At 47.2% G+C, this 27,753-nt stretch overlaps 1 protein-coding gene across 1 annotated transcript in view; it reads right to left on the bottom strand.

Annotated features, from left to right (window-relative positions):
- XPNPEP1 (X-prolyl aminopeptidase 1) overlaps positions 1 to 27,753 on the bottom strand; it is a 139,379-nt gene that overhangs the window by 37,289 nt on the left and 74,337 nt on the right. Inside the window, exons 8-14 of the mRNA XM_029610346.1 lie at positions 21,917 to 21,998; positions 19,203 to 19,413; positions 11,886 to 11,975; positions 9,450 to 9,500; positions 7,225 to 7,283; positions 4,009 to 4,086; positions 485 to 556 (exon numbers count right to left, since the gene is read on the bottom strand). Coding sequence (XP_029466206.1) covers positions 485 to 556; positions 4,009 to 4,086; positions 7,225 to 7,283; positions 9,450 to 9,500; positions 11,886 to 11,975; positions 19,203 to 19,413; positions 21,917 to 21,998 — 643 coding nt within the window. The remainder of the gene's footprint in view (positions 1 to 484; positions 557 to 4,008; positions 4,087 to 7,224; positions 7,284 to 9,449; positions 9,501 to 11,885; positions 11,976 to 19,202; positions 19,414 to 21,916; positions 21,999 to 27,753) is intronic.

The raw sequence follows: 27,753 nt of genomic DNA on the forward strand, positions 1-27,753 counted from the left end.
AAACTGCTCTTAAGCAGGGAGGAAACTGGTTGGGAAAATCATTTGTTGAAAGAAACTGCAGAGTCACAGATTTGCCAGGAATGAGTTTGCACAGTGGCCTGACTTGAAAAGGGCTTGTAAACAGATGTATTCCACCTTAAAATCACCGACCAGTAAAGTTATGTTGCAAACTCATCACGAGTCCAGCGTGATTATTGCTCTTTACTATAGAGACACTAAAAGAATGCCCAGGGTCTAGGAAAGTATTCTACCCCCCTCCTGGAAAGTCTGGGGTTAACAGAGAGAGAGAGAGAAGATAACTAAGCCCCAGGAACTCCTGAAGAGGATCTCAGCCCAGGGGTTACACAGGCACCCCCCGAGGGCTACATGTCCCGCTGGTTGAGAAGCATCGCTCTAGATCTCAGGCCTGATTAGAAGCTTTGTTTGTCCAAAGTGATTTAAAAGCCACGGATGCAGTCATGACACCTAATCCCAGCCTACTTACTTATACTGAGCCCCAGAATCCAGAAGGAAGATCTCATTTATCGACAGCGTTCTGTTCGTCTCAGGAATCGGTCTGTTAAAACAGAATAAGAACATAAGAAACCTTGTTTTTTTCACGCTTAAAGTTTGAGTTTACCTGAAAGGCCCGCGCAGCGGATCAATGCGACAATAAGAGGGTTATTTTCAAAGTCATTTATGCGCATGAATATCAGTATTTCTATGCATACACGGCTTTTCTGAAAGTGACCCGGGCTCAGTGCATGCCGGTGTATGCAGCGGGGGCAAAGTCAGCTGTTCCATGCACGGTTTTGGATTTTTTTTTTTAATCTTATTTTTACTTTAAGATTGTTTATTGAAAAAGAATCTGGACATGCGTTTGACATACAGGATACTGAGGCGTGCCAAACAATCAATAGAACACAGTCAACTGTTCAAATAGTTTTACAAAGTTTCTCCCACCCCCCAGTATTTTGGAAAAGAACCACAGAGGGTGTACATGAGTGCACATTACCACGTCAGCTTACCCACTCAAGGCTAATTAATTACCTCACTTCTAGCCCTTGGCCATACATTAATAAAGATAAGTTTACTTTGAAATGACCGCATTGTAGTTTGGTTCTCCATCTTTCATGTAGGCATGACATTTGTTAAGCCAAAGCCTGGAGGCTCTCGCTTTCGCCACTGCAAAAGAAGGGCCTTCTTTGCAAGCAGGCACACCTTCCTAATCAAAAGACCCTTGTCCTTCCCACGAATCTAGAAAAAGGACACCACATCAAAAAGGACACTCTCAGAAGTGAACACCAGCACTTGTCCCACTAAAGAAACCAAATACCCTCGAATTTTCTCCCAAAAGGACTGAATAGCAGGACACTCCCAAAAACAGTGTCCTAAGGTGCCCCTATGCATATTGCAGAATCCAAATAACCCACTCAATACAGCCAGGATGGAGACAAGTACACTCTCTGCAGGAGTTTATATTGCATCTCCCATAGGGTAACTCTGCCTGTAATAAAGCACAGAAAACCTCAGGCGGAGGTCGTACTAAGGACTTATGAATACGCACTATCCCCAACCTGCTACGCTTATCCACTTGAAAAAGGCCTCAAGCTGTCCTAGAAAAACATCTCGCAGAAGAGGTTTTTGCAAGGATAGAACATAGTGACGCAGCTGTAGGTATGCAAAAAAGGAATTAGGAGGTAGCGTGAAGCGCGTGTTTAACTCTTGAAATGACAGCGTGTCACCTTCAGCACCTAACACATCTGCTAAAGAAACCACCCCCTGCAAGGCCCACTGAGAAAAGATCGAAGTCTGCATGCCCGGGGTAAATTCCAGATTGCCCTTTATGGGCAAGTAAACTGACACATCTGGACTCTGACCCAGCCTGGACCATAGAAATTTCCACGCCTTTCGTAAGGCAGTTAAAGAAAAATTATGACGTATAGACACCGGCAATAGAGTCGGGCGGGCATGAAGTACATACAAGGGATTTAACGGCTTGCTCAGCTTCTTTTCCAGCACCAAAGGTGTAAAATGTGACAAATTAAATATCCGATCCTCCACATGTCTCAACAAACAAGCCATATTATACTCCTGAAAATTGTGTATTCCCAGTCCTCCCTGGCGCCACTCGCCCACCAAATTAGCTATGGAAACCCAAGCCCTCTTTCCCCTCCAAATAAAACGAGACAGCACTGCGTAAACTAACTTGACAGCCCTCCTTCTGAAGTATCAAGGGAATGGTTTGTAAGATGCATAACCACTGAGGCCAAATAAGCATTTTAAATAAATTTATCTGACCTGTCACTGAAAGAGATAAGTCCTTTCATTCCAGAACCTTTGCTTTAAAGATTTTAGGAGAGGCAGAATATTTAAATCATAAATCTTATCTAAAGACATGGATATCTGTACCCCCAAATACTGAAAAGATTCCCCGGCCCACCTAAGAAGAAATTGCTTATCCCAATCCAACTGGGGAGGCCATCGCCTCAAACTTGCTCACATTTAGTTTAAATCCCAAAAAGGAGCCAAAGAGGGCAAATTCCTCCATCAATGCAGTCAGGGAGTCCATGAGATTACTAAGATGTCCAAGCAAATCATCCACAAAAGCCATCACCTTGAACGTAGTAGCACCAATCAGGATACCAGATACTCCCTCATTGTGTTGGATAGTCCACAACAACGGCTCCAATGACAAAATAAATAAGAGAGGTCAGTGGGCATTCCTTGTTGCGTACCATGTTGTAAAGGAAACTCGTATGTGAGAGAGCCATTGATTAAAATTTGTGCCCTTGGCTCTGAGTAAAGGAGGTGGACCACACGTAACCACACTCCGCGAAACCCAAACCGCTCCAAAACAAAGAAAAGATCATCCCAAGCAACACAATCAAAGGCCTTCTCGGCATCAAAGCTGATCAGCAAAGAAGGTATCATATGAGAAGTGCTCCATGCACTAGATGCCAAAGCCCGCCACACATTAAAGGCAGACTGCCACCCCCGCACAAAACCCACCTGGTGATCCCCCACCAACACGGGTATAACACATGATAAGCAATCAGCATAGATCCTGGCGAGTAATTTGACATCAAAATTCAACAGCGATAGGAACTTGATTGTAGGGAATCTTTGCCCTATTTTGGGATAAGCATAATCAGAGCCTTATTGGCATGGGGTGGAAACGACTGCTGCTCCAGCAATTGCTCATAGAAAAGGAGCAGTGGGGAAGTTACCCAATCCCACATAATCTTATAAAACTTCCTCCCCATAACCGTCCGGACCCGGATAGTACAGGGACATTTTCCAAACATCAACTCTAAAGAAATGTTTTACCAGGACAAATTATGTTGTCCTCTTGCACCCAGAAAAAGGTTATACAGACAAATCCACTACAGAACAATTTTCCGTTTGGTCATCGCTTTCGATGAATCATTAAAAAAAAAAATTTAAAAAGTCCGTTACAAATCTTTAAATTACACCTAGAACACTTCAAATTTAATTCTTTACTGCTAAACTTTAACAAGGGCAATTCTAGAGTCAACTCTGATGTAAGGTTCCACTAAGAGTGAAAAATGCTTTAACAGAACACCACCACAGACTGGTTTCAAGAGGAAAGAAAAGGGTTGATTTGTCTCTTCAGGCTGAAGGACGCCATAAAACAGAGCAAGGCACCTAGGAGGGCTTTTCAGTCACCAGTGCCGAGGTGCTGCTTTAAAAACACAGTTTTTCTGGTTTAAATTAAATTTAAGAAAAAAAAACCTTTAAAAACCAGGAACTATTAAACCTGCTAGACAACTACTGCTGTCATTGCAAGCATGAAGTCATGCAGCCAGAAGTATAAAGTATGACAAGTGATTGCAAACAGTCCTTCTGCAACAAACCATGTTCAATGCATTGACAGGAACAACATGCATTTCAAGCCATTTGTGAAAATATAGGTTTATTTTTGCTAAACTTGATTTTTCAACCCGGTGCTCAGTGTGAAAAATCACAAAACAATAGTTTAGCTGAGAAATACATTTGTTTTCTTACTTGTAGTGAATGATTGCAGCATCGGGTCCCGTGGATGAAATGGTGCCAAAACTCAAGTCCACAAAATCTTCCTGTTGGCTGAAAAAAAAAAGTTTCATTATTCACAGCCTTGCTGGATATTGCAATACATGAACAGCAGATTGGGGATCTGATAACACCAAAAAATTGGGTTGCACCATGAAACCAGTATAGTCTCTGCTGAACAATCTCTATATGGAGAGACAGAATTTGAGAATCATCAGTGAGGGGAGTTATGGGCTCTAACAGGATACCATCAAGCTAGGGCAAGATAACATGGTACAAAAGTTCAGCTCAGAGTGCTGCGGCAGTCAAAAAAGCAAAAAGAATGTTAGGAATTATTAGGAAGGGAATGGTTAATAAAACGGAAAATGTCATAATGCCTCTGTATCGCTCCATGGTGAGACCGCACCTTGAATACTGTGTATAATTCTGGTCACCAGATCTCAAATAAAATATAGTTGTATTGGAGAAGGTACAGAGAAGGGCAGGTAAAATGATAAAGGGGATGGAACAACTCCTCTATAAGGAAAGGCTAAAGAGGTTAGCAATGGCAGATTCTGATTAAGAACATAAGAACATGCCATACTGGGTCAAACCAAGGGTCCATCAAGCCCAGCATCCTGTTTCCAACAGAGGCCAATCCAGGCCATAAGTACCTGGCAAGTACCCATTAACTAAGTCTATTCCATGTTACTGTTGCTAGTAATAGCAGTGGCTATTTTCTAAGCCAACTTAATGAATAGCAGGTAATGGACTTCTCCTCCAAGAACTTGTCCAATCCTTTTTTAAACACAGCTACACTAACTGCACTAAGCTTGGAGAAGAGATGGCTGAGGGGGGATATGATAAAGATCTTTAAAATCACGGGAGGTCTAGAATGGGTAGATGTACATCGGTTATTTACTCTTTCAGATAATAGAAAGACTAGGGGGCATTCCATGAAGTTAGCAAGTAGCACATTTAAGACTAATCGGAGAAAATTCTTTTTCATTCAACGCACAATTAAGCTCTGGAATTTGTTGCCAGAGGATGTGGTTAGTGTAGCTGGGTTTAAAAAAGGTTTGGATAAGTTCTTTGAGGAGAAGTCCATTAACTGCTGTTATTCAAGTTGACTTGGGGAATAGCCACTGCTATTAATTGCATCAGTAGCATGGGATCTTCTTAATGTTTGGGTATCTGCCAGGTTCTTGTGGCCTAGTTTGGCCTCTGGTTGGAAACAGGATGCTGGATTTGATGGACCCTTGATCTGACCCAGCATGGCAATTTCTTATGTTCTTATCTTTGAGAGACTTTCCTCACTTCCAATGACATGAAGTCTTCACCAAGGTGTTCGTACGTCTCACTATGAATGAAAACATGGCCCCTAAACCACCACCAGCACCTCACCTTGAGCTATTAGCCGCCCTTCCTATAGAGATATAAATAGGTACATACTGTGAAGGCCTCCCCAGAGGCGCGCACTCTCTCTCTCTCGCCCAGAAATGGCGGTTATGGCCATTTCAGTCACATCGCACGGTGTGATAACTCCCACCCAAACTACTCCCTAATCCCGCCCCTTCCCAAAATTTGCATTCGCGCCATGCGCTACTGCTATTGTTGCATGCGTTAACGTGTTATCGTGTGCGTTAATGCCATGACACATTATGATGAACGATCCTGTCGATGGCTTAGCGGTGATGCTGCACACTGCCAAGTAAGAAAACCTGGGAATGAACCTCCAGTCTGGCTTCTACCTCTTGGACCAGCTGGGCCTAGAGATGCTGCAGAGTCTCAGCCATCATGCAATGGTGACACATAGTGGGCCAGTCTCAGGGTGCACCCATACCAGGGTCTGGAAGGAGCTGCTGGTTATGGTCCTCGGCCAAGGGACTTTGCTGCAGTGACTGGGTGGAAAGTGGGTGGGTGTGAATGAAGGCCATAGCCCAGCAAAGGCAGATTCTGACTGAGCTGAAGATCCAAAAGCAGCCACAACAAAAAAAGGGAATTGCTAGCATGGTAGATATGGCTGTCTTCCTAGACGCAGGTAGGGAAGGTTATCTTCCACAGGTTTTGTGCAGAAAGGGATCCAGCCCACACGAAGCTTGGTATGCTCAGAAAAAAAACACTTAGCGTATAAGGTCATTTTTCAGCTACAGCAAGTTCAGAATAAACTGTTGCTCAATGTTTCACAACTTCCCTTCTTTCTGTTCTCACAGACGCTACATCTGACCAGCAGGAACAGTGGTAGTCATGGGGTGTTCCTCACGTAGTGTGCTGACCGCCACCTCTATGACACTGCCAATTTCAACCATCTCTAGTCCTAGATCTCCCCCCTCAACACCTACTACAGGAACACCGGGCTGGGGGTAGCCAATCAACGAGCCAGGGCTGCAGATGGCCTCGGTTTGTCAAAACACCAAACAAATGTTTGAAGCAGTGGCATATTGTGGCTATTAATTTAAGTAAGAATATCATCAGTTTGCATACTTTGTTTCTTAAGGTGTTTTCATGTTTTCCTGATTGTGCTTTTTAAAGCTTTTTAGCACATTTTGTGAAATAAGCATGTGCTTATGGTTCAGTTTTGTCTGTCTGTCCGTCTGCGATACCAATATCACAAAAGGAACTAGTGGGTGGGCAGACAAAAAGAAAACACGAGCACAGGAGTCAGCAGAGGAAAGAAAAAAAAGCACGAGGAGTCCGTGCTGACAGAAATGAGCCGACTTGGGGGCTGTGGAGAGGAGGCGGCGTGCAAGGGGGAAAGCGTACCCACCCCTCACCCACACATACACCTCACCCCACCGTGCCACCCACACATACACCCCAACCCAACAACCCCCCATACACATACCTCATCCCAGCCACCACCACCCTACATTTACCCCACCCCCACCCCCAAATCGATCCCCATTCTTCTATTCCCACACATTCTTCTGGAGCGCTTGTAACACACACATGCAGGTCATGGAGTCATAAAACACACACTTTGAAATTGCCATGCAATTCTAGACTTGCTTTGTTCTTCGTTTGATTTATCTCCAGGTCGGCAGACAGGCCTGGGACACCAAAGGACCAGTGCTGCATAGCTCTGCACTAAAAATGAAATTCTGCACAGCCTGTGCCAAACTCGCTTCTTTCCCACCTCTTGTGATATTGCTAGCAAGCTAAAAAGCAGAAAAATAAACAGGAAGTGTAATGACCCCCAGAAGGCTGCCTCACCTGCGAAGTTCCTCTGCCTTAGCAGAAACTCCCAGCTCTGTCATGTTCCCTTTTGGAACCTGTAAAGAAAGTGGAAAATCCAACAGCCAGAAAAGAAGGTACACAGATAGTGCCACATTCTTCAAGTATTAAACAACCCTCAAGAACTCCACCGAAAACCTGCTCACAGTGGCTGAAGCTTCGTTGGATGCTGTAGTGTTGCTCACGTGCACACCTCCCCCACCTTATTTGCATTTGGGTTTCTTTGTTCCCTTCCATCTCTAAACTTTTTTTCTTCTCTTCGCCATTCCTTCCCCTTCCCATAGGTCTTCTCACCAACCCCAATTCCTTCTCCCCCTTCTAGTTCACTGGCTTCCAAACCTGTCCTGGGGAACCCCAGTCAGTCAGGGTTTCAGGATATCCACAAATTGGGCAACCATATTTCTGACACCTTCCCTATCGACACTGGTGTCCCCCCGGGTTCAGCCCTATCTGCAGCTCTATTCAACATCTACATGCTTCCACTCTGTAAATTACTATCTGATCTAGGAATCACCTTCTACCTACATGCTGATGACATTCAGTTCTACATACCATGCACCGTTTCCAGTAAAAATACAGTACGGATACTGGCATCACACATGAAGACTATCCAACATCAACTATCCAATCTTGGACTCTCTCTAAACACTAAAAGAACTGAAATCATTTTGTTACGAAGAAATCCTCCAATAACAATCCCACAGACACTTGACCTAGGTAACTTCAATATCACACCCTCAGATCAAGTGCAGGACTTGGTACAGACTGACGAGAACCTAACTACGGAAAAACACGTAAACAAATTAATAAAATTAGGCTATGCTAAACTGCGATTACTACATAGACTGAAACCTTTGCCGACTCATGTAGACTTCCATATAGTACTACAAACCCTCAGTTTTTCTAACATAGACTACTGCAACTCTCTTCTACTTGGTGCTCCTAAAGGTCTTATTAAAAACCTACAGCTTCTACAAAATGCTGCAGTGAGACTCCTAACAGGATCCAGGAAATTCGATCACATTTCGCAATCACTGGTGACTCTGCACTGGCTTCCGATACAATCATGAATCCATTACAAAGTCTTAACATTAATACATTCCTCCCTCCATTCTGACAACAGGGGCCTGGTTGGGGTGGCGTCACAACCATATAAGCCGCAGAGATCACTAAGATCCCATAATAAAGGATTACTAGCTGTGCCATCATTACAGAACACACACCTACAAAAATAAGAGACCGTATGTTCTCCACAGCTGGAACCTACATTTTGGAACTCTCTACCTGACCACTGAAACTAAGAAATTCAAACGTGACCTCAGAACGTGGTTATTTCAAAATGCCTACAATCTAACTTAATCTTCCGAAATCATTACTTGCTACTACATGGACAAACTCAATGTGAACCTTTCTAAAGAACTCATCACCTCTTTCCTTCCAACCCACCCCAAATAAATGTATCAGATACTTCTTCTCTAAACTCCCTTCTTTACATCCCTCCAGCACCTTTTGGCATAATTCTTCCCTCACCCATCATACCTCTCCATCACCTGGCCGCCTCAGTCAATGTATGTGTCTTTCGCCTAAATTTGTGTCTTACTCCTACATTGTATGAAATATGAACACTTCAAATGAATGCAATTGGTTCCTTTAATACTTATGTCAGGATGTAAACCATTGTGATCTTCTCTTGGAACGACGATATATAAAATGGCTAAATAAATAAATATGCATGAGATAGATTTGCATGCCACCACGGCATGCAAATTTCTGTTATGCATATTCATTGTGGATATCCTGTAAACCTGAGTGGCTAGAGTATCTCCCCAGGACGGTTTTGGGAATCACTGCTCTAGTCTCCTCCTAGTCCCCCCTGAATCGTGACTGGTAACAGGAGCCTGCACCGGGCCACAGCAGCTCCCTCTCATTTAGCAAGTGAGAATCCTGAAGGTTGTTTAACCCACAGCCTCCACATTAAAAATGCCTCAAGTCAATTGGGCATGGAGAGAGCCAACAATGCAAAATACTGCTGAAGAATCCCAAACTAAAGGTACCCCAGGAGACAAAAGCTCTTGTTTTCCCACAGAATGTGTTGGCTTAAAGGAAAAGGTAGCAGGCAAATTAATGTGTGTTTGTTTCCTTTTTTTTACTGAAGAATAAAAACCAGCCATATGTCAAAGGAGAGAGAAAAATATATCCAATACCTCTTTCTCCAGCCAATTAAAAAGTTCACACAGTGCAACGGCATCTTTAACCTACACCAAGAGGAAAGAGAAGATGACATAAATCCAAGACAAGTCTCTGGTTTAATGCCAACCACCAAGTTAATGCAAAAAGCAGGAAATCCAAGAAAGCTCCATTCTGACCCCATACTCCTACCCAGTCAGTTTCCCAAATTGAGAAAACGACTCTCAATAAGAACATAAGAAATTGCCATGCTGGGTCAGACCAAGGGTCCATCAAGCCCAGCATCCTGTTTCCAACAGAGGCCAAACCAGGTCACAAGAACCTGGCAAGTACCCAAACACTAAGAAGATCCCATGCTACTGATGCAATTAATAGCAGTGGCTATTCCCTAAGTAAATCTGATTAATTAACACTTGATTAAGTGTTCATTCACGTCATGTCTTACGTGTGCATACCATGATAAAACTTGCTACTACCCAATCTTGTATATCCAACAACTTCTGCAAAGCTATGGAATGGAGGCATGGCCCGGTGGATAGAGCAGTGGGCTGAGAACCAGAGAATCCAGGGTTCAAATCCTTGTAAACTTGGGCTTACCTATTGCACCTGAATTGTAACTCACCTTGAGCAAGGGGTTGAGACATTAAATCTAAAAATCCAAATTCCATGGTTCAGGCTGAGACTCCTGTGATCGGGGATGAGAGAAAGAAAATGGCCGCTGCTTCTATAGTTATGACCCCTGCCAGCATACAACAGCCCTGATGGCAAGTCTGGCCAGTGAGAATGGGTCTTTCATGCATGTTGCCTGGGATGTGGAAATAGTGTCCATGCAGTTATATATGTAAAAAAGTAAAATCAACTGGCAACAGAATGCAGCAGGACAGATAGATCCTTCACCAAGGAAAGCAGACACCCCCAAAATAATCGCACTCAAAAGACCCCACGAGACCCAAAACAATAAGGATTAGCAAGTGCCTGACTCTCACACACAGATCGGGTAGTCCTGCTGGTGTCACTCCCGTCACAAGTGTGTTGCGTGCTGTCAGGTCCCTTGGCGTTCCAGCTGCTCTCTTCCGCGTTCCACTGCAGCCAAGTGTAGCAGTTGGCTCCCCCGGTGACTGGAAGCAGCCACAATGCTCTAATATAATGGGCTCGGGAGTAGAGTGATGCAGGAGGGACTACCCGATCTGTGTGTGAGAGCTTGGCACTTGCTAATCCTTATTGTTTTGGGTCTCGTGGGGTCTTTTGAGTGTGATTATTTTGGGGGTGTCTGCTTTCCTTGGTGAAGGATCTATCTGTCCTGCTGCCTTCTATTGCCAATTGATTTTACTTTTTTACATATATAGCTGCCTGGACACTATTTAAATTGACTTTTTTTATGAACTGTAACTAGGGCTTATATTTTGAGCATCCTCAAAAATCCTGAAAAACCATGCTAGGGCTTATTTTCTGGTAGGTTTTATTTTCGGGGAAATACGGTATTAGCCAGCTAGATTTGGGAAAGCCAGTGCTTATCCCTGGTAGGTGATTCACGAAATAGGTCAGATATTTGGTGTCAAATGAGTACTTGTGATCCGGACTGGCCATTATTGGAGCCATTATGCTGCATTCAATGGACCTTGGTCTGACCCGGTATGGCATGATCTTATTCTGGGAAAGGTGCGGTGGGGGAATCACGATTGCTGAGTTTAGTTTTCAAGATCTCAAGGAGGTAGCCTAAAGTCCAGAAACTCAATTGGTTGAGGGGAGGGGTGTCACCATTACATAGGCCCTGAGTGCAATCATTGTTATTACAGCAGAGTTGGGACAGGAAAGCCAAACTTTTCAAGGCAAGGCCCATAAAAGCCATGACCAAGGAGTCCTAAGGCGTGGGAATGTGCATGCAAGTATAGACTGTAGCACTACAACTTTAATTTATTTCAAGCACTAGATTTGTTAAATCATTTCATGTGCATCTTTTTCAAAAAGTGAGAATCATCCTTTCCAGTAATTTAGGGTCTCTATATGCATTGTTACAAGCTGAGGGGAGGTCAGCTTTCCACAGGATAAAGCTATAGAAGACCCATACGACCATGCTGAAGCCAATACAGCAGGGGCACCCACAGCCAAGTCAACCAGCCCTCGGGCAAATCAGCTCCCAGAGGAAATGTACTTATGTTCCTGGCACTGCCATCCCAGAACCCAGAACTCATATCATTCACCATCTCAACTCAAAGCTGGCAGAGCTACCAGACTACATGCCATTCCACCAATACAAAAGAAACTCATTAAGACAGACAAAATGAGGAGTTCTGCCACCTTTCCAAAGGAAACCCGGCATAGACCATCCATTAATACTTCTTGCAACATATTAACTGTGCTGGTTATAAGAACAGCCAATAAAAATAACCTCCAGCTCTGAAAAGTACTTTTACAGTAGAGCCGGCTTAAAGCCAGCATAAGACTGTACTTACGTGCGCTCTCTTCATGCCTTCAATTTCTGTTGCATTTTTCACTGCTTTTGCTAAACAAACAGGCGTGTATGTCGTGAGCAATCTGTGTGCCTGTAACAGAAATGCAAGCATTAATTTTGTGAAATATACACTGCCTTGTGTCTTTATCTTGTACACTACTTAATGAGAAATTTTCTTACCTGATAATTTCCTTTCTATTAGTTCTGCTACAACATTCTAGACCTTAATAAGTGGGTTGCTTCCCCCTACCAGCAGATGGAGACAGACAATATTGTTTTCCCTCAGTGACATCACAGCCACTACTTATGGGTGGTGCCAACAGCAGAAATCCAGTATCCTTCTGACAAAGCTTCACATCAGACTCCATAAAAGCAAACAAAACCAATTCACAACAAGAAACCTGAGAAGATGCTTCCCTGCAGCCTGCAAAAGCAAAGGGGAAGTAAACACAACAAAGAATCAAATACATGACCTAGAGTATCCCAATTAGCATAGTCTGCAAAGAATCCAAAGAAAGACAGCTGAGCTTCCCAGGTGGGTCCTGGATTGGTGAAGCAGGACTATGGAAAGGAAATTAGCAGGTAAGAAAATTTCTCCTTCCATCTCCTTCTGCTACACCAGTCCAACCCTTAACAAGTGGAAAATACTAAAGCTCTACTTATTTGAATGGACAAAAGTGAGGGCTGCTTGTAGAACCCCCACACTGTAAACTGTTTCTTCCCATGCCAGGACAACTAAGTGATAATGCTTCAGAAAGTTATGCAGAGAAGATCAACGATAAGTCAAAAATCATAAATCCCTCTACTGCAAATAAAGATAAATTTACTCAGCTGACTAAAATAACAGGACCGCAGGGGATGTATTCCTTCACCTGCTGGAGTCAGAGGAATACTGGAGGATCGCAGGAGGCACCCTGGGATACGGAGGGTGCTTAGAACTTTGACCTCTGACTCCACCTGCTGGAAGGGAGACATAACCCTACTGTCTGGACTGATCCTGGTACGTACAGGGAACAATAGCCTCCCATATCCAGCGAGCCAGACTAGCCTTCCAAGTCGTCTCCCCCTTATGTAGACCACCAAACAGAAGAAATAGTCTGTCCGACTTACAGAAACCATTAGTTATCTCCAAGCAATGGAAAAGCAACATGTGGACACACAAACACCTGAGTACACGATACTCAGGCTCACATTCCTCCCAGGAAAAGGTTAGGAGGTAAATCGACTGATTTGATATGAAAAGCAGAAATGTCCTTGGGGAGAAAAGACGGCACTGGATGGAAAGCCAGTGCATCTGATGAAATCTCCAGAAATGGATCTCAACAAGACAAAGCTTGGAGCTCCAAGACTCAACGTGTGGAACAGATAGTCGCCAGAAAAAACGCTTTCAATGACAGATTCTTCAAGGAAATCTATCTCAAAGGTTCAAAAAGGCCTCTGCCAGGCCTTCAGAACCAAATTAAGATCCCAAGGAGGCACAATGGGCTGAAAAGTTGTCCACAGCCACTTCAACACCTCAAAAATATCTATTGGAGCCACAATGGAAACACCACCCAATTATCCCCAGTAGCATGAAATAGCCACTACATGCACCTTCAAAGATTTCAAAGCCATTCCCTTATCCAGTCCACCTTGGATGAACACCAAAATATATGGCACCACAGCCCGCCATGGGGACTCCAACCTGGACTCACAAAACTTCTCAAACAGCTACCAGATGTGAACATAAGCCAAAGAAGTGGACCATTTCTGTGACTTCAACAGGGTTGAAATCACGGAAGAAAAATATCTCTTCTTGAAGAACCATTTCTGTTCAAGACAAAATGGAGCCAGATCCTCCATAACCACTGGATCATGAACCAGAAGATTCCATGACATCAGAAACAGCAAGGACCAGTCCAGTTGCAGGCACATGAAATCTGCGTACCACAGCTTGCAGAGTCAATCCAGCGCCACCAGAATGACCTGATTGTACTCAAGTTCTATCCTCCTCAGTAAACTACCTATGACAGCTCATGGAGAAAAGACATACAGTAGCTCCCCTGACAGCCAAGGCTGTACACTAGGGCATTGATTCCCATTGACCTCTATTCTCTTCACTGTCTGAAGAAACAGTCCAGTTTCGCAATCCAATGGGTTGCCATCCCCAGCGGGAGACCCCACCTATGACAGATCCGGAGAAAAATCTCCAAGTTTAACTCCTGTTTCCTAGGGTCCAACAGGTTTTGACTGAGGAAATCAGCCTGCAAACTTTCTTGTCCAGCGATATGTGATGCTGGGAGCAGCCACAGATGCTTCTCCACCCAAGGGAAAAGGAGCAATATCTCTGCTGAGACCCCCCGACTCCTGGTTCCCACTTGATTCACATATATCGTAATCCAAGTTAATTCGACCTGTTCATTGTAAGACATTTACTTGTCATTGTTATTGTTTAGAATGTAAACCGAATTGATCAATAATTCTGTTATTGGAAAGTCGGTATAGAAAAATGCTAAATAAATAAATAAAAATATGTTACAGCGGTTGGGTTGTCCAAGAGGACTCAAACAGACTTCCCCTGAAACAAAGGAAGAAAGTGGATAAGAGCTAAAAGTATGGTTCTGGTCTCCAATTAATGGAACATGAAGCCTCCTCTGGAGTCCAGCGACCCTGAATTACTTGGTCCTGACAATGAGTCCCCTAACCCAAGAGATTTGCATCTGTTACCAAGAACTAGGACGATGTGACCAGACTGACTCCCTTCAACAGATGCGATGGGATCGACCACCAGTGAAGAGACTCTCGTGCACTGGTGGACTCTGCAGTCCCAAGATTATGGGGTTCGGTTTCTTCAGAGACCATTGCATCAGCAGAGATGCCTGAAGAGGGCGCATGTGAGCCTGTGCCTATGGAACTAAGTCTAAAGTCGCCGCCATTGGTCCCAAGCGGAGGGGAATCTCTGCATCTGGAGGAGTATCCTGCACACTCTCTCATCTGTAAGAAATACTTGCATTAACTCAGTACTGAATCTCGCTGTCAAATACTCCAGGGACTAAGTAGGATGAAGAGTACTTTCGGAAAAATTGTCCACCCAACCAAAGTCTTCTAAGACTTGAACCACTCAATGAGTAAAGTGAATCGCCTAAGAAGGGATGGTGCCTGGATTAGCCAATTGTCAAGATACAGGTGGACCATGATCCCCTCACGCTTGAGCGCCACAGTTACAACTATTACCTTGATGAAAATCGTGTGGCCATCGCCAGTCCAAAGGGTAATGCCCAGAACTGAAAATGTTCCCACAGGAAACAGAACCGCAGATAACTCTGATCCTGCTCCTGAATAGGAATATGCAAATAGGCCTCTGACAAATCCAGGGAACACAAAAATTTGCATCAGATCCTGAGTTGCAGCAAGGATTAGATCTAGAGTAGTCCCTCCCTCTTGTCAGTTCCAGAACCAGTTTCTCCATAAAGCAGTCATTAATGGCATTTTAGAAACTTTATCTCCCTGGCATGTTCCAATGAAACATTTACCTAACCAATATTGGGTTAATTGAAATCTCCTATTCTAATTGTGCTGCTTAATTTGTTAGCTTTCCTAATTTCTGTTAGCATTTCACTATGTCTCTACATTTTGCCTAAGCGGACAACAGTAAACCCCCACTTTATTCTCCTCCATCATACATGGAATTTCTATCCATAGAGATTCTAGAGTATTTTGACTCCTGCAGACTTTTATCCTGTTTGACTCTATGCCAAACCTAGCATATAGCACCACCTTTCCTCCAATCTGACCTGGCCTAACATTTCGAGAAAATTTGCACTCTGGTATCAGTGTGTCCCATTGATTCACCTTTCACTAGGTCTCTGAGATGCCCATTATGTCTCTATTTTATTCAGTGCCATAGATTACAACTCTCCAAACTGATTTTATTTTAAGACTTCTGGTATTCACATACAGACAATTCAAAATGGTTTTTTTTCCATTGTATTCATTACCTGCCTAGCAGTTGAAATGGGTTATTTCTGAACAACTCATTTATTGCCTTTCCTTTATATGAATGGGTAAAGAATTATTTTATGCTCATATTTTAGTCTTTTTTTTTTTTTGCTTTTTTATTCTCTCCACTCCTTCTCCAACTTATCTTCTTCCCTTTTCCTTTTCCCCTCCTATTCTCCCATCTCCTACAGCTTCTCTTCTTTTGTGCATCCAAATACCAAGGCAGCTCTGGGCCACAGAAACTTCTCTCAGCACTGTAGTGGCTGCAGCTCCTCTTGGACATCTGATTTTAGGCATTCAGAAACTCTTGCGGCCAGTATTTTACCACCCATTTCTAGAACGCATGTCAGTGAATAGTGTCCTCTTAAAACATCGACCAGATAAAAACATCACAGAAATGTAATAAATATGCCACAGCCTTCTTTTATTTATGGCAAGGTTTCACCTTCATGCAAGTGGATTTTCTCAGCTGGTGAGGAGATGGCATCTTTGATCTTGATTGGCAGGGTCTCTAGTCCTGATCTGGTATAATAAAAGGGATGGAACAGCTCCCCTATGAGGAAAGGCTGAAGAGGTTAGGGCTATTCAGCTTGGAAAAGAGAAGGCTGAGGTGGGATATGATAGAGGTCTTTAAGATCATGAGAGGTCTTGACCGAGTAGATGTGAGTCTGGTATTTACACTTTTGGATAATAGAAGGTCTAGGGGGCATTCCATGAAGTTAGCAAGTAGCACATTTAAGACTAATCGGAGAGAATTCTTTCACTCAATGGACTTCTCCTCCAAGAACTTATCCAAACCTTTTTTGAGCCCAGCTACACTAACTGCACTAACCACATCCTCTGGCAACAAATTCCAGAGCTTAATTGTGCATTAATTGCTATTAATCAAGTTTACTTAGGGAATAGCCACTGCTATTACTGGCATCAGTAGCATGGGATTTTCTTGGTGTTTGGGTGATTGCCAGGTTCTTGTGGCCTGGATTGGCCACTGTTGGAAACAGGATGCTGGGCTTGATGGACCCTTGGTCTGACCCAGTATGGCAATTTCTTATGTTCTTAAGGGGGAAAGAAGACAAAGAAGGATCATGAAAGGGTTATGGGCACTGGGTGAAAGAGGAGGAGAGTGAAAGGGCTGATGTAGGGAGAGACTGGAGGAGGATGTAAGAAAACTGCAGCTAGGCAGGCTGGAGGGACAGGATGGGGAGGAGGAGGAGAATGAGTGGGATGAGGGGTGCACACTTGCCGGGGTACTCCCGTCTTCCTTCCCTCCAACTTAGAAAAATTATCAGGAGCGAGGGGAAGAGGTATATTTTGAGCAAGTCCTGGAGGAATTCTTAAATGCCAGGTCAGCATTACTTAAAATCTCTCGTTAACAAGATATTGTGGTACAGACTTCTAGTGGAAATATGGGTCCTGAAGAGATATGGATTCCTTTGCAGACTCTGATAGCTTTTATTGAACCCACATTAAGAATTATCCAGCGGCAATCTACAAGAGCTCTTTTGAGACTGCATTAGATTCTTCCTTAACATGATGTTCAATCATCTCTACTAAAACACATTTATGGACATTAAAAACAACAAATATAGTTGAATTCTTTCCACTCTCTCGGATACATTTCCTCCAGATTTTCCTGTTTGATCATCCTGATGAAAACAAGCAAAGAATCTGAATATGAAAATATGTCTCCTTTGTGCACAACTTTGTCACCGCTCTGGGAAAAGTGGTGTTGGGGTATTTCAAAAATGTTTGTTCCTTAAGAACATAAGAACATAAGAACATAAGAAATTGCCATGCTGGGTCAGACCAAGGGTCCATCAAGCCCAGCATCCTGTTTCCAACAGAGGCCAAACCAGGCCACAAGAACCTGGCAATTACCCAAACACCTAGAAGATCCCATGCTACTGATGCAATTAATAGCAGTGACTATTCCCTAAGTAAACTTGATTAATAGCAGTTAATGGACTTCTCTTCCAAGAACTTATCCAAACCTTTTTTGAACCCAGCTACACTAACTGCACTAACCACATCCTCTGGCAACAAATTCCAGAGATTTATTGTGCGTTGAGTGAAAAAGAATTTTCTCCGATTAGTCTTAAATGTGCTACTTGCTAACTTCATGGAATGCCCCCTAGTCCTTCTATTATTCGAAAGTGTAAATAACCGAGTCACATCTACTCGTTCAAGACCTCTCATGATCTTAAAGACCTCTATGATATCCCCCCTCAGCCGTCTCTTCTCCAAGCTGAACAGCCCTAACCTCTTCAGCCTTTCCTCATAGGGGAGCTGTTCCATCCCCTTTATCATTTTGGTTGCCCTTCTCTGTACCTTCTCCATTGCAACTATATCTTTTTTGAGATACTATTATTACTGTACTGTGAATATACACTACATGACAAAATATGCTGAAATGCTAGCATATAGGTCAAAGGTCCATAAAGATATGAGCATAGTTTTAAGTTGCATTTCTCACTCTGGGCTCAATTTATAAGAAATCACTTGATTTACAAGAACCCTAACTTCATTAAAATATACATGAGGTAGAATTATAATGTAATCCTATTAAAGGAATAATTATAATGTTGTGTTAAGGTTAACCAGTTAGGAATATGTTATGAAAACAAACAGTCATTAGTTTAGAAAGTAGAAGTGTGGACCCTTTTCAATGCCTGGTTATCAGTAATTTATCTCTGAAAGAACTGATCCTGTTTTACTGTATGGTGACTTGTTGTTCTCTCCATAAGACGTGTCTTATTATGCTATAGGTTTGTATTTAATAAAAGGAGTTTCTTTCAGCTGCTGGCTTTAAGAGTTTATTTAAACCACAATAGTGGCTCCAGAGTCAGTCTGGCAAACTGATGCTCGTTCACCTCTAGTTCCATTTAAAGTAGCAAATAATCTGCTCAACATGGAAAAGGGAGCACAACAAGGTACGTGGACTGAAAAATAAAGTTTTGAATTTGCAAATAAAGTCAGTGAGCTGCTAACATGACAAATTAGAAAAAAACCCATAACAAAATACCCAAATTCAATCATGATGTTAGAACAGAAATAAAAGAGAATGAATACCTTCTTCAAATTCTAAACTCAATTCTGAATAATTATGAGAGTCAGGGTATACCAGTGCCTTTTTGGAAAATATTCCAGTGCTGCTGCAGATTGTACAGAAACCAAGTTCAGAGGCCCCATTGTTGCCCCAAGAAGTTTCCAAAACTATTGGAACCTGCAAAAATTGTATACAAAGGGCAGCTGAATTGAAATGAACACCTAGTGTGGAATCCACAGCTTGCCCATTCTCTTTTCCTCAAATATCAGCGACTGCTCCAGAGGCGACACAAACCTTAGGGACGGTGCCAATCAGAGCGTGGCTGGCTCTCTCGCTGAGCCAGACTTTCTCCTTCGGTGCTAGCCCTGCACAGATGGTCTGCAGCACGCCCAGCACCTTGCCATACGGCTCCACTTGCACTTTTTCCTCGGCAGCTGGATGAGAGTCGAGCAGCAGATGCAACCTGACGCTGGAGTCTGCCATGCGGTTCCCATCAATAAACAGCCTGAGGGAAGAGACAATCAACAAGATACTGCGCCATAGTCTCTCTCCCCTTTTGAAAGGGGATTTAAATTTGGATTTTGGCTGGCAACATAGCACAGTGTGGGCAGCAAAAACACAGGTAAGCCCAAGACCCCCAACTGAACTCCCACTCTACCCCTCACTGTGCAACCTCCTTGTACAAAATCTTAAAGGAAAACCTAATGAAAGAATATGCATTACATCAGAAGAGAAGCAGGTAATAAATATTTTAAATAAATACACAGATGGTGTATTAATTTTCAGCAGTAATTTCTCTTTGTAAGGAAGTACATTGGTCTAAATCAGTGTTTCCCAACCCTTTCCAGCCTAATGCAAACCTACTTTATAAACAAAATGTATGGCACACCAGCCTCCATGGAGCAGGCAGTGCAGACACAGAGGGCTCATATAGTCAATAGCAGACCTAGAAAAATACTGAAAGCCCCAGCAATCTCTTTTCCAAATTTTAAAATGAAGGGAGGGAGGGGTTGAAACACAGGTGACCGCGTCACAATGGACCAGCTCCCGCTACAGGATACACAAGTGCAGGAGAAAGGAGAAGACGATGTGATGCAAGCAGCTGGCTCAGTTACCTTGGCTGCTACATGGGGCTGCCAGAACTCCTGTGCTGCTGCTGCTGCTGCTGCTGCTCCCAACAATTGGAGAAAATCACACCCAGTGCTCAGTGCACACTGTCCCCCCATCTCACTCAGCCTGGGGATAGGACAAAAGGCTGAAAGAACGCCAAGGAAAAGACTCAGGAAGGGAGAAGAGGAGGATGTACAGAGGGGTAGATTTTAAAAAATAGCGCAATCGCGTACTTTTGTTCGCGCACCAGGCGCAAACAAAAGTACGCTGGATTTTATAAGATACGTGCGTAGCCGCGCGTATCTTATAAAATCCGCGATCGGCGTGTGCAAGGCTGCCGATTTTGGGCAGCCTGTGTGCGCCGAGCCGCGCAGCCTGCCTCCGTTCCCTCCGACGCCACTCCGAAATCGAAGCAGCCTCGGAGGGAACTTTCTTTCGCCCTCCCCTCACCTTCCCCTCCCTAACCCACCCCCCCCGGCCCTATCTAAACCCCCCCCCACCTTTATCCATGGATTTACGCCTGCCGGAGTCAGACGTAAATCCGCATGTGCCAGCGTGGCTGCTGGCGCACCAAGACCCGACCTGGGGGCTGTTCCGGAGGGCGCGGTCACGTCCCTGGGCCGAAACCACGCCCCCGGGCCCGCCCCCCAAACGCCGTGTCACGCCCCCGAAACTCCACATCATTTGACGACACCCCCGACAAGCCCCCTTAAAAAAGCCCCGGGACTTACGCACGTCCCGGGGCTCTGCGCGCACCAGCGGCCTATGCAAAATAGGCGCGCCAGCGCGCGAGGGCCCTGCTTGCGTAAATCCGGCCGGATTTACGTGAGCAGGGCATTTAAAATCCGCCTGAGTGTGAATGTGCTGCACAAAGCAGGTGCCAGATATCTGTGCCCTGCATGCTGTTCATTAATTACCACACTCCGGGGATCATGCCGCACCCTGGACGAGGAGGCACGTCTGATTACACATGTTCTCAGAAAGGAGTTCCTGCACATTGAAGAGCCACTGCTGGTGGGTCCTGTGCTGCGAGTAGAGCCCAGGTGCTGGCAGTGGTGACTTGGCCGTGGCTCACCTGATCATGCCTGAAGGCACACTGGCTGGGAAACACTGGTCTAAATCAAGGCCTTTTACAATGAAGCTTTCGGTAATAAAAAAAAAATAAATTCTGAAGCTTTTCTAAAATCTTTTTAAAATTTCTTTCACCATGAATAACCTTAGCCAGATTTGAAGTGAGAGACACATTGCTCGCTGTAATTTCCTACGCTTTGAACTCACAAGTGTATGATAAACAATGCGGTCTCAATCTCTCTGCCAGGTTTCTGGGCTGCCCATCGACAGGAGGTATCATTGTAGTCACATCATCCAGAGAGACATTCGAACTGAAGCAGGACCACAAACCAAAGTCACCAAGAGGTCGATATCCAGAGGGCCAGCCAGTGGCAAATTTATCCGCATAAAGTCCTGTGAGTGACTTTTCACTGATGTTCAGCGGGACTTACATGGATAGGATGCTCACAAATATACGCAGATAAAGTTACATGTTACATTTTACCCAAATGAAATTAGGACAGCTATTTTGCTGACCAGGCTTGTGGGTGCAAATTTAGCCACAGTGTGCTCAATAGGTGTGCCCACCAGCTTAAATTTAGCCCTGCCCCCGAAATGCCTCCAGCGATGCCCTTTTTTGTCTGGATAAATTCTGGGTGCACAAAATTTATGTGGTCAGCAAGGGGGAAACGGTCAAGCATCGGGTTTTAAGCAAGTAACTAAAAAATTCTTTTCAATATCGACCTTTTAGCGTCTGGTTTTAAAATACAGGCCATTTTATATATTTGGCTCCTGGCCACAGCACTCTGGCACACTTGGTTATAATACATTCAGTGACGTGTAAAGACCTGATTGTGTCTGTCCCAATGATAGCGTAGGCAAAAAAGACAGGGTTGTACTCCACATCGGAACCACGAAGATTAAACAGCCCTGGGAAGGGGGAAAAGAGAAGAAAAGAAAATTATTATTTACCTGCTAATTTTCGTTCCTGTAGTACCATGGATCAGTCCAGACAGTGGGTTATGTCCCCAATCCAGCAGATGGAGTCAGCACAAGCTTTGAGGGGGCGTCACCCTATATACCACTACCCCCTCTGCAGGAGTTCAGTATCGAGTATATCAAAGCCCGAGTAGAAAAACCCGAACCCCTTAATGGATCAAGTTGAAAAAGAACCGGCAACAACAACCGGGTACCTATAAGAACTAGAACTGTAAAGATCCTACCAACGGGTAGGAAAGGCGAAAAACACAGCAAGACAACCTGTGGGGAACTGCGAAAGCAGTAAGAGCGGAAGCCGTAAGAAAACACAGCCACAGAAAAGAACCGAGCAGGCAGAGCACCCAGACGCGGTGGGCGTCTGGACTGATCCATGGTACTACAGGAACGAAAATTAGCAGGTAAATAATAATTTTCTTTTCCCTGTACGTACCTGGATCAGTCCAGACAGTGGGATGTACCCAAGCTTCCCTACATCGGGTGGGGTCCTGCGAGGCCTGCTCGTAGAACCTGTTCGCCAAGATGTCCAGAGACAGTAGAGGCGAGATGGAGGCGATAGTGCCTTGAGAACGTATGCAACGATTTCCAGGTGGCTGCTCCACCGATTACTGGAGAAGAGAGCGAGCGGACCTCCGCCCAAGAGGCCGCCAGAGCACGTGTAGAATGCGCGACAATGCCAGGTGGGGGAGTCCGCCCCACCCCAATGTAGGAAGCTGCAATGCCAGCCTTCAGCCATCTGGCAATCGTCGTCTTCGAGGCCTGGGCCCCGTTCTTGGGACCCGACCCAAGGACGAAGAGATGGTCCGACGGCCGGAACACACTCGTAGCCTCCAGATAGATACACAGAGTGCGCTTGACTTCCAAGAGTCGTAGAGATTTCGGCTCAAAACACGAGAAGGACGGCAGTTCCACCGTCTGATTCACATGGAATGCAGACACCAGCTTCGGGAGAAAAGATGGAACGGTGCGGATGGAAACTCCAGAGTCGGAGAAAACGCAGATAAGGCTCTCTACACGACAGAGCCTGCAGTTCCGATATGCGACGAGCGGAACAGATTGCCACCAGGGACACTGCCTTAAGGGTGAGATCCTTAAGCGTTGTACTACGCAGTGGCTCGACTCTAGGAGGGACAAGGATCCCGCAATGGAGACCGCAGATGTTTAATACCCTTGAGGAATCGAACAATACCCGGGTGCTGCAGTAGAGAATCCCCATCACACAATAGCGAACCAGGGCGGCCACCTGGACCCGCAGGGAATTATAGGCGAGCCCCTTGTCCACTCCCGCTTGCAGAAGTTGGAGGATCTGAGGAACAGAAGCCTCAGTTGGTCCCGTGTCCTGACCGGCAAACCACAACTCGAACACCTTCCAGCCCCTAACATAGGCTATCGACGTCGTCGTCTTTCGTGAACTCAACAGCGTGGACAGTACCGCCTCCTGGTAGCCCCGGCGCCGGAGGCGGCGCCTCTCAAAAGCCAGGCCGCAAGACAGAAGAGTTCCGCGACAGATGCCCGAGTCGGATGGGTCTGTCGATCACCAGCTGTAGAAGGACCGCGAAGATCACAGTCCCCTGATGATACTCTATTCTGCGGGGTGTTCTGAAGGAGATGGGATGGCCAGGGGAGCACTAGAGCATCAACTCCCTCCGCACCTCGCTCCCTCCGGCGACTGAAGAGACGGGGAGCCTTGGCGTTGTGCGCGGACGCCATCAGATCCAGGTGAGGGGTCCCCCACCGATGGACAAGCAGTTGCATCGCCCCGTCGGATAGTGACCATTCCCCGGGATCCAGTAGTTGACGACTGAGGAAATCTGCCCGGACGTTGTCCAACCCTGCGATGTGCGAGGCCGCCCGGCGGACCAGAAAACCGCTCCGCCCACTGCATCAACATCGCTGCCTCGAGCGCGACCCGCGGGCTGCGAGTGCCGTCTTGTCGGTTGATCTAGGCCACGGTGGTCGCGTTGTCCGATAATATTGTCTGGTCTCCAGACGATTGATGGACCATTTCGACTCTTCCTCGGACCACGTCCCCTGCGTGGAGCTGCGGTCGCAGGCTGCCCCCCAGCCGACGAGACTGGCGTCGTTGGTGACTACCAACCAATTTGGCAGAGCGCGGGACACGCCGCGAGCCAGATTCGCCGGATCCAACCACCAGCGCAGACTGTTCCTGGCCACTTGCGGCAGAGGGAGGGTCACCCGGTAGTCCTGCGAGGGCGGTTTCCAACGGGAAAGGAGAGCTCGCTGTAGCGGCGGGAGGCGCGCAAACGCCCAAGGGACCATGTCGATGGTGGAGACCATCCCCCCCAGGAGCTGCAGGTAGTCCCAGGAGGTGGGATCTGGTAACGCAGAGAACCGCCGTATGTGATCCCGCAAGGAATGCGCCTTGTCCTGCCGCAGAAAAACCTTGCCCAGACGGGCGTCAAGCGCTACGAGGGCACGAGGAAGCTCTTGGAAAATTCATCCCCCATTCGAGGGACTGCCGGAACTGTACTTCACCACCCATTCCAGGGACCGCCGGAACTGTACTACCCTGGTCACCGCCTTCTGGCCGTGGCAGAAAGACTTCGCTCGAACGAGCCAATCGTCCAGATATGGATGGCCTAGAGTGCCCTCCTTCCGAAGGGCAGCCGCCACCACTACCATGATCTTGGGAAAAGTGCGCGGGGCCGTCGCCAACCCGAATGGGAGGGCTATAAATTGGAAATGCTGGTCCAGAATCTTGAACCTGAGAAGGCAATGATGTTCCCGGTGGATGGGAATGTGCAGGTATGCCTCCGTCAGATCCCAGGGGGCGAGGAACTCCCCCCCGATGCACCGCCGCAATCACCGACCGCAGCGTTTCCATGCGGAACCGGACCCCCCGGAGGGACTTGTTGACTTCCTTGATATCCAGGAGGGGCCTGTAGGAACCGTCCTTCTTTGGCACCACGAAGTAAATCGAATAATGGCCCAAGTCCACCTCGCGGGCGCAATAGTGCCTATCTCCCGGAGCCTGTCCAGCGTTAACTGCACAGCCCTTCGCTCGGGACCCGATCCGCAGGTGGAGAAGATGAACCGGCCCTGCGGGACGCGGACAAAACTCCAAAGCGTAGCTGTGTTCTATGGTGTCCAGGACCCACTGGTCTGAGGTGATGTGCACCCACTCCTTGTAGAATAACGCCCGCCGACCCCCAATCCTGGGGACGACGGAGTGGGCGAGCCTGGCATCCTTGCGAGGATTTGGGAGAGGGGAGTCCCGTCCCGGGGGTGGAGCGTGCGGGCCGGCGCCCGCGAAAGGAACGCGACCAGGGCTGAGACCTGGGAGCGGAGGGCCTGGAGCCCGTCGGTCTGTAGTTCCGGTAGAAGACCGGTATCTGTCCTCCGGTAGACGATGAACCGCATTTTACCCCAGGGGCTTGATGATTTGATCCAAATCCTCTCCGAAGAGGAACTTACCCCTGAAAGGCAGGGAGCCTAGACTCGACTTGGAGGACGTATCCGCCGCCCAGTTGCGAAGCCACAGCAAACGTCTGGCCGACACCACCGAAACCATGGAACGCGCCAGCACCCGAAACAGATCGTACGAGGCATCCGCCCCGTACGCCACCGTGGCTTCCAGCCTATCCGACTGGGCGGCCTCCTCGGGAGGGAGGGCCTGGGACGTGAGAAGTTGCTGCACCCAGAGGAGGCTTGCCCGCTCGAAGACCTTTTTGAGGAAAACCTCCAACTTGCGATCCTGTGTATCCCGCAGGGCCGCGCCTCCCGTCACTGGGATCGTCGTCCTCTTCGTGACCGTCGACACCGCGGAGTCCACTTTTGGTACCCTAAAGAGGTCCAGAAAATCTTCCGGCAAGGGATACAACTTTTCCATGGCCCTTTCGACCTTCAGGGAAGCCGCTAGGACCGGATCCCCCGTCTTCGACGAGGTGACGACCGCAGGCGCTACAGGCGCGGGCGGATCAGGCGGCGGGTTGAGATCCAGCTCCTGGAGAATCAGCAGGATAAGGTCGTCCAGCTCTTCCCTCTGGCAGAGGCGAAGCGTGCGCGGATCTCCCAGTCCGTATCATCAGGGTCAGGAGCCCCCGGGTCTGGTGCCGCTCCCACCGGCCCCGGGAGGGGTCGGGCCCGGACCGGGGGGGGGGGGGGTGTTTGGGGGCCCCCACGCCCGTCAGGACGGGGGGGGGGGGCCTGAGAAGCAGTCGCCGTCCGAGGGACCTTAGCCGGGGGAGGCCCTGCCGGTGCGTCCAACCCCTGCAAATGTGCCTTGTGCAGAAGCAAAGTAAATTCCGGGGAAAAACCCCCGGCCTGCCCGAGGAGGCCCCGGCCGAAGGAGAGGCCGTGGCACCCTGTCCCTGCGGACCCGGTTCCGGTACCAGGGTTGGGAGAGAAGCCGCTACCGCTTCCCTATCCTCCAGCGCTCCCTGAGACCCCTCAGGGCGCTGTGGATGCAAAATGGCCGCCGTTCCCGCCACGAATGGGGGAGGGGCCTGCCCACGCTGCCCGGGCAAACTGGAAAGGAAGGTAAAAATCGGCGAGGGACTGCGAGGTGCCCTCCCCCCCGGGGGGGCACCGAGCGCAAATGTCGTCCCGAGAAATGCGGGGCCCCGGCTCCCCTCAGGCTGAGCAGCGCGATGGCCGCGGCATGGAGATCGCGTGTGAAGAACAGCCTCAATCAAATCCTTCAGCCTCGGGGGGGGCCGCGAGAGAGCGCAAAACGGCGCCGCGGGGGGGCCCGATCGGCCTGCACTGCCCGCCGGAGGAAGCTCCAAGTGCCGCGGGGGGGCCTCCTGGCCACACAACCCCGGCGCCGCGGGGGGGCCCGATCGGCCTGCACTACCCGCCGGAGGAAGCTCCAAGTGCCGCGGGGGGGCCTCCTGGCCGCACAACCCGCCGAAAACGGCCTGCCTGCCTGCCACAGCTGAGCAGCGCGACGGCCGCGGCATGGAGATCGCGTGTGAAGAACAGCCTCAATCAAATCCTTTAGCCTCGGGGGGGGCCGCGAGAGAGCGCAAAACGGCGCCGCGGGGGGGCCCGATCGGCCTGCACTGCCCGCCGGAGGAGGCTCCAAGTGCCGCGGGGGGGCCTCCTGGCCGCACAACCCGCCGAAAACGGCCTGCCTGCCTGCCACAGCAGCCCCTGAGGAGCTGCAAAATGGCCGCCGGCAAGGAAATCAGCGCGGGGAGGTCGGCACCACTGACACCTGCGCGGCACCGGAGGACTGGAGAGCTGCAAAAGAAAGAAACAACACAAAATGCAAACTTACCCTGTCCAAAACGCAGCAGAGGCAAGAGAGAGGACACAGAGGGTAAGGGAAACCCAGCTCCCCAAAAGTGTAAACTTTTTCAGTTTTTTTTTTTTTTTTTAAACACAACAACTTGATCCAAGCAAAAAACAAATAGGCAGAGGCCAAAGTCGAAAATCAGTAAGAAAAGCACAGGGAAAATCCTATCTCAATGGGAGAAACCCAGGATACCCTACTCGCATCTGCTGGAGTCAGAAGATACTGAACTCCTGCAGAGGGGGTAGTGGTATATAGGGTGACGCCCCCTCAAAGCTTGTGCTGACTCCATCTGCTGGATTGGGGACATAACCCACTGTCTGGACTGATCCAGGTACGTACAGGGAACCCGAGTTAAGAGTCAAGTTTATGGTAAAAAAAAAAAAAGGGAGAGCAAAATCAAGTAGTCGGACTACAAGCTTTTCAGGCAAC

This window comes from Rhinatrema bivittatum, chromosome 7 (assembly GCF_901001135.1).
Source record: "Rhinatrema bivittatum chromosome 7, aRhiBiv1.1, whole genome shotgun sequence".
Classification (NCBI taxonomy): domain Eukaryota; kingdom Metazoa; phylum Chordata; class Amphibia; order Gymnophiona; family Rhinatrematidae; genus Rhinatrema; species Rhinatrema bivittatum.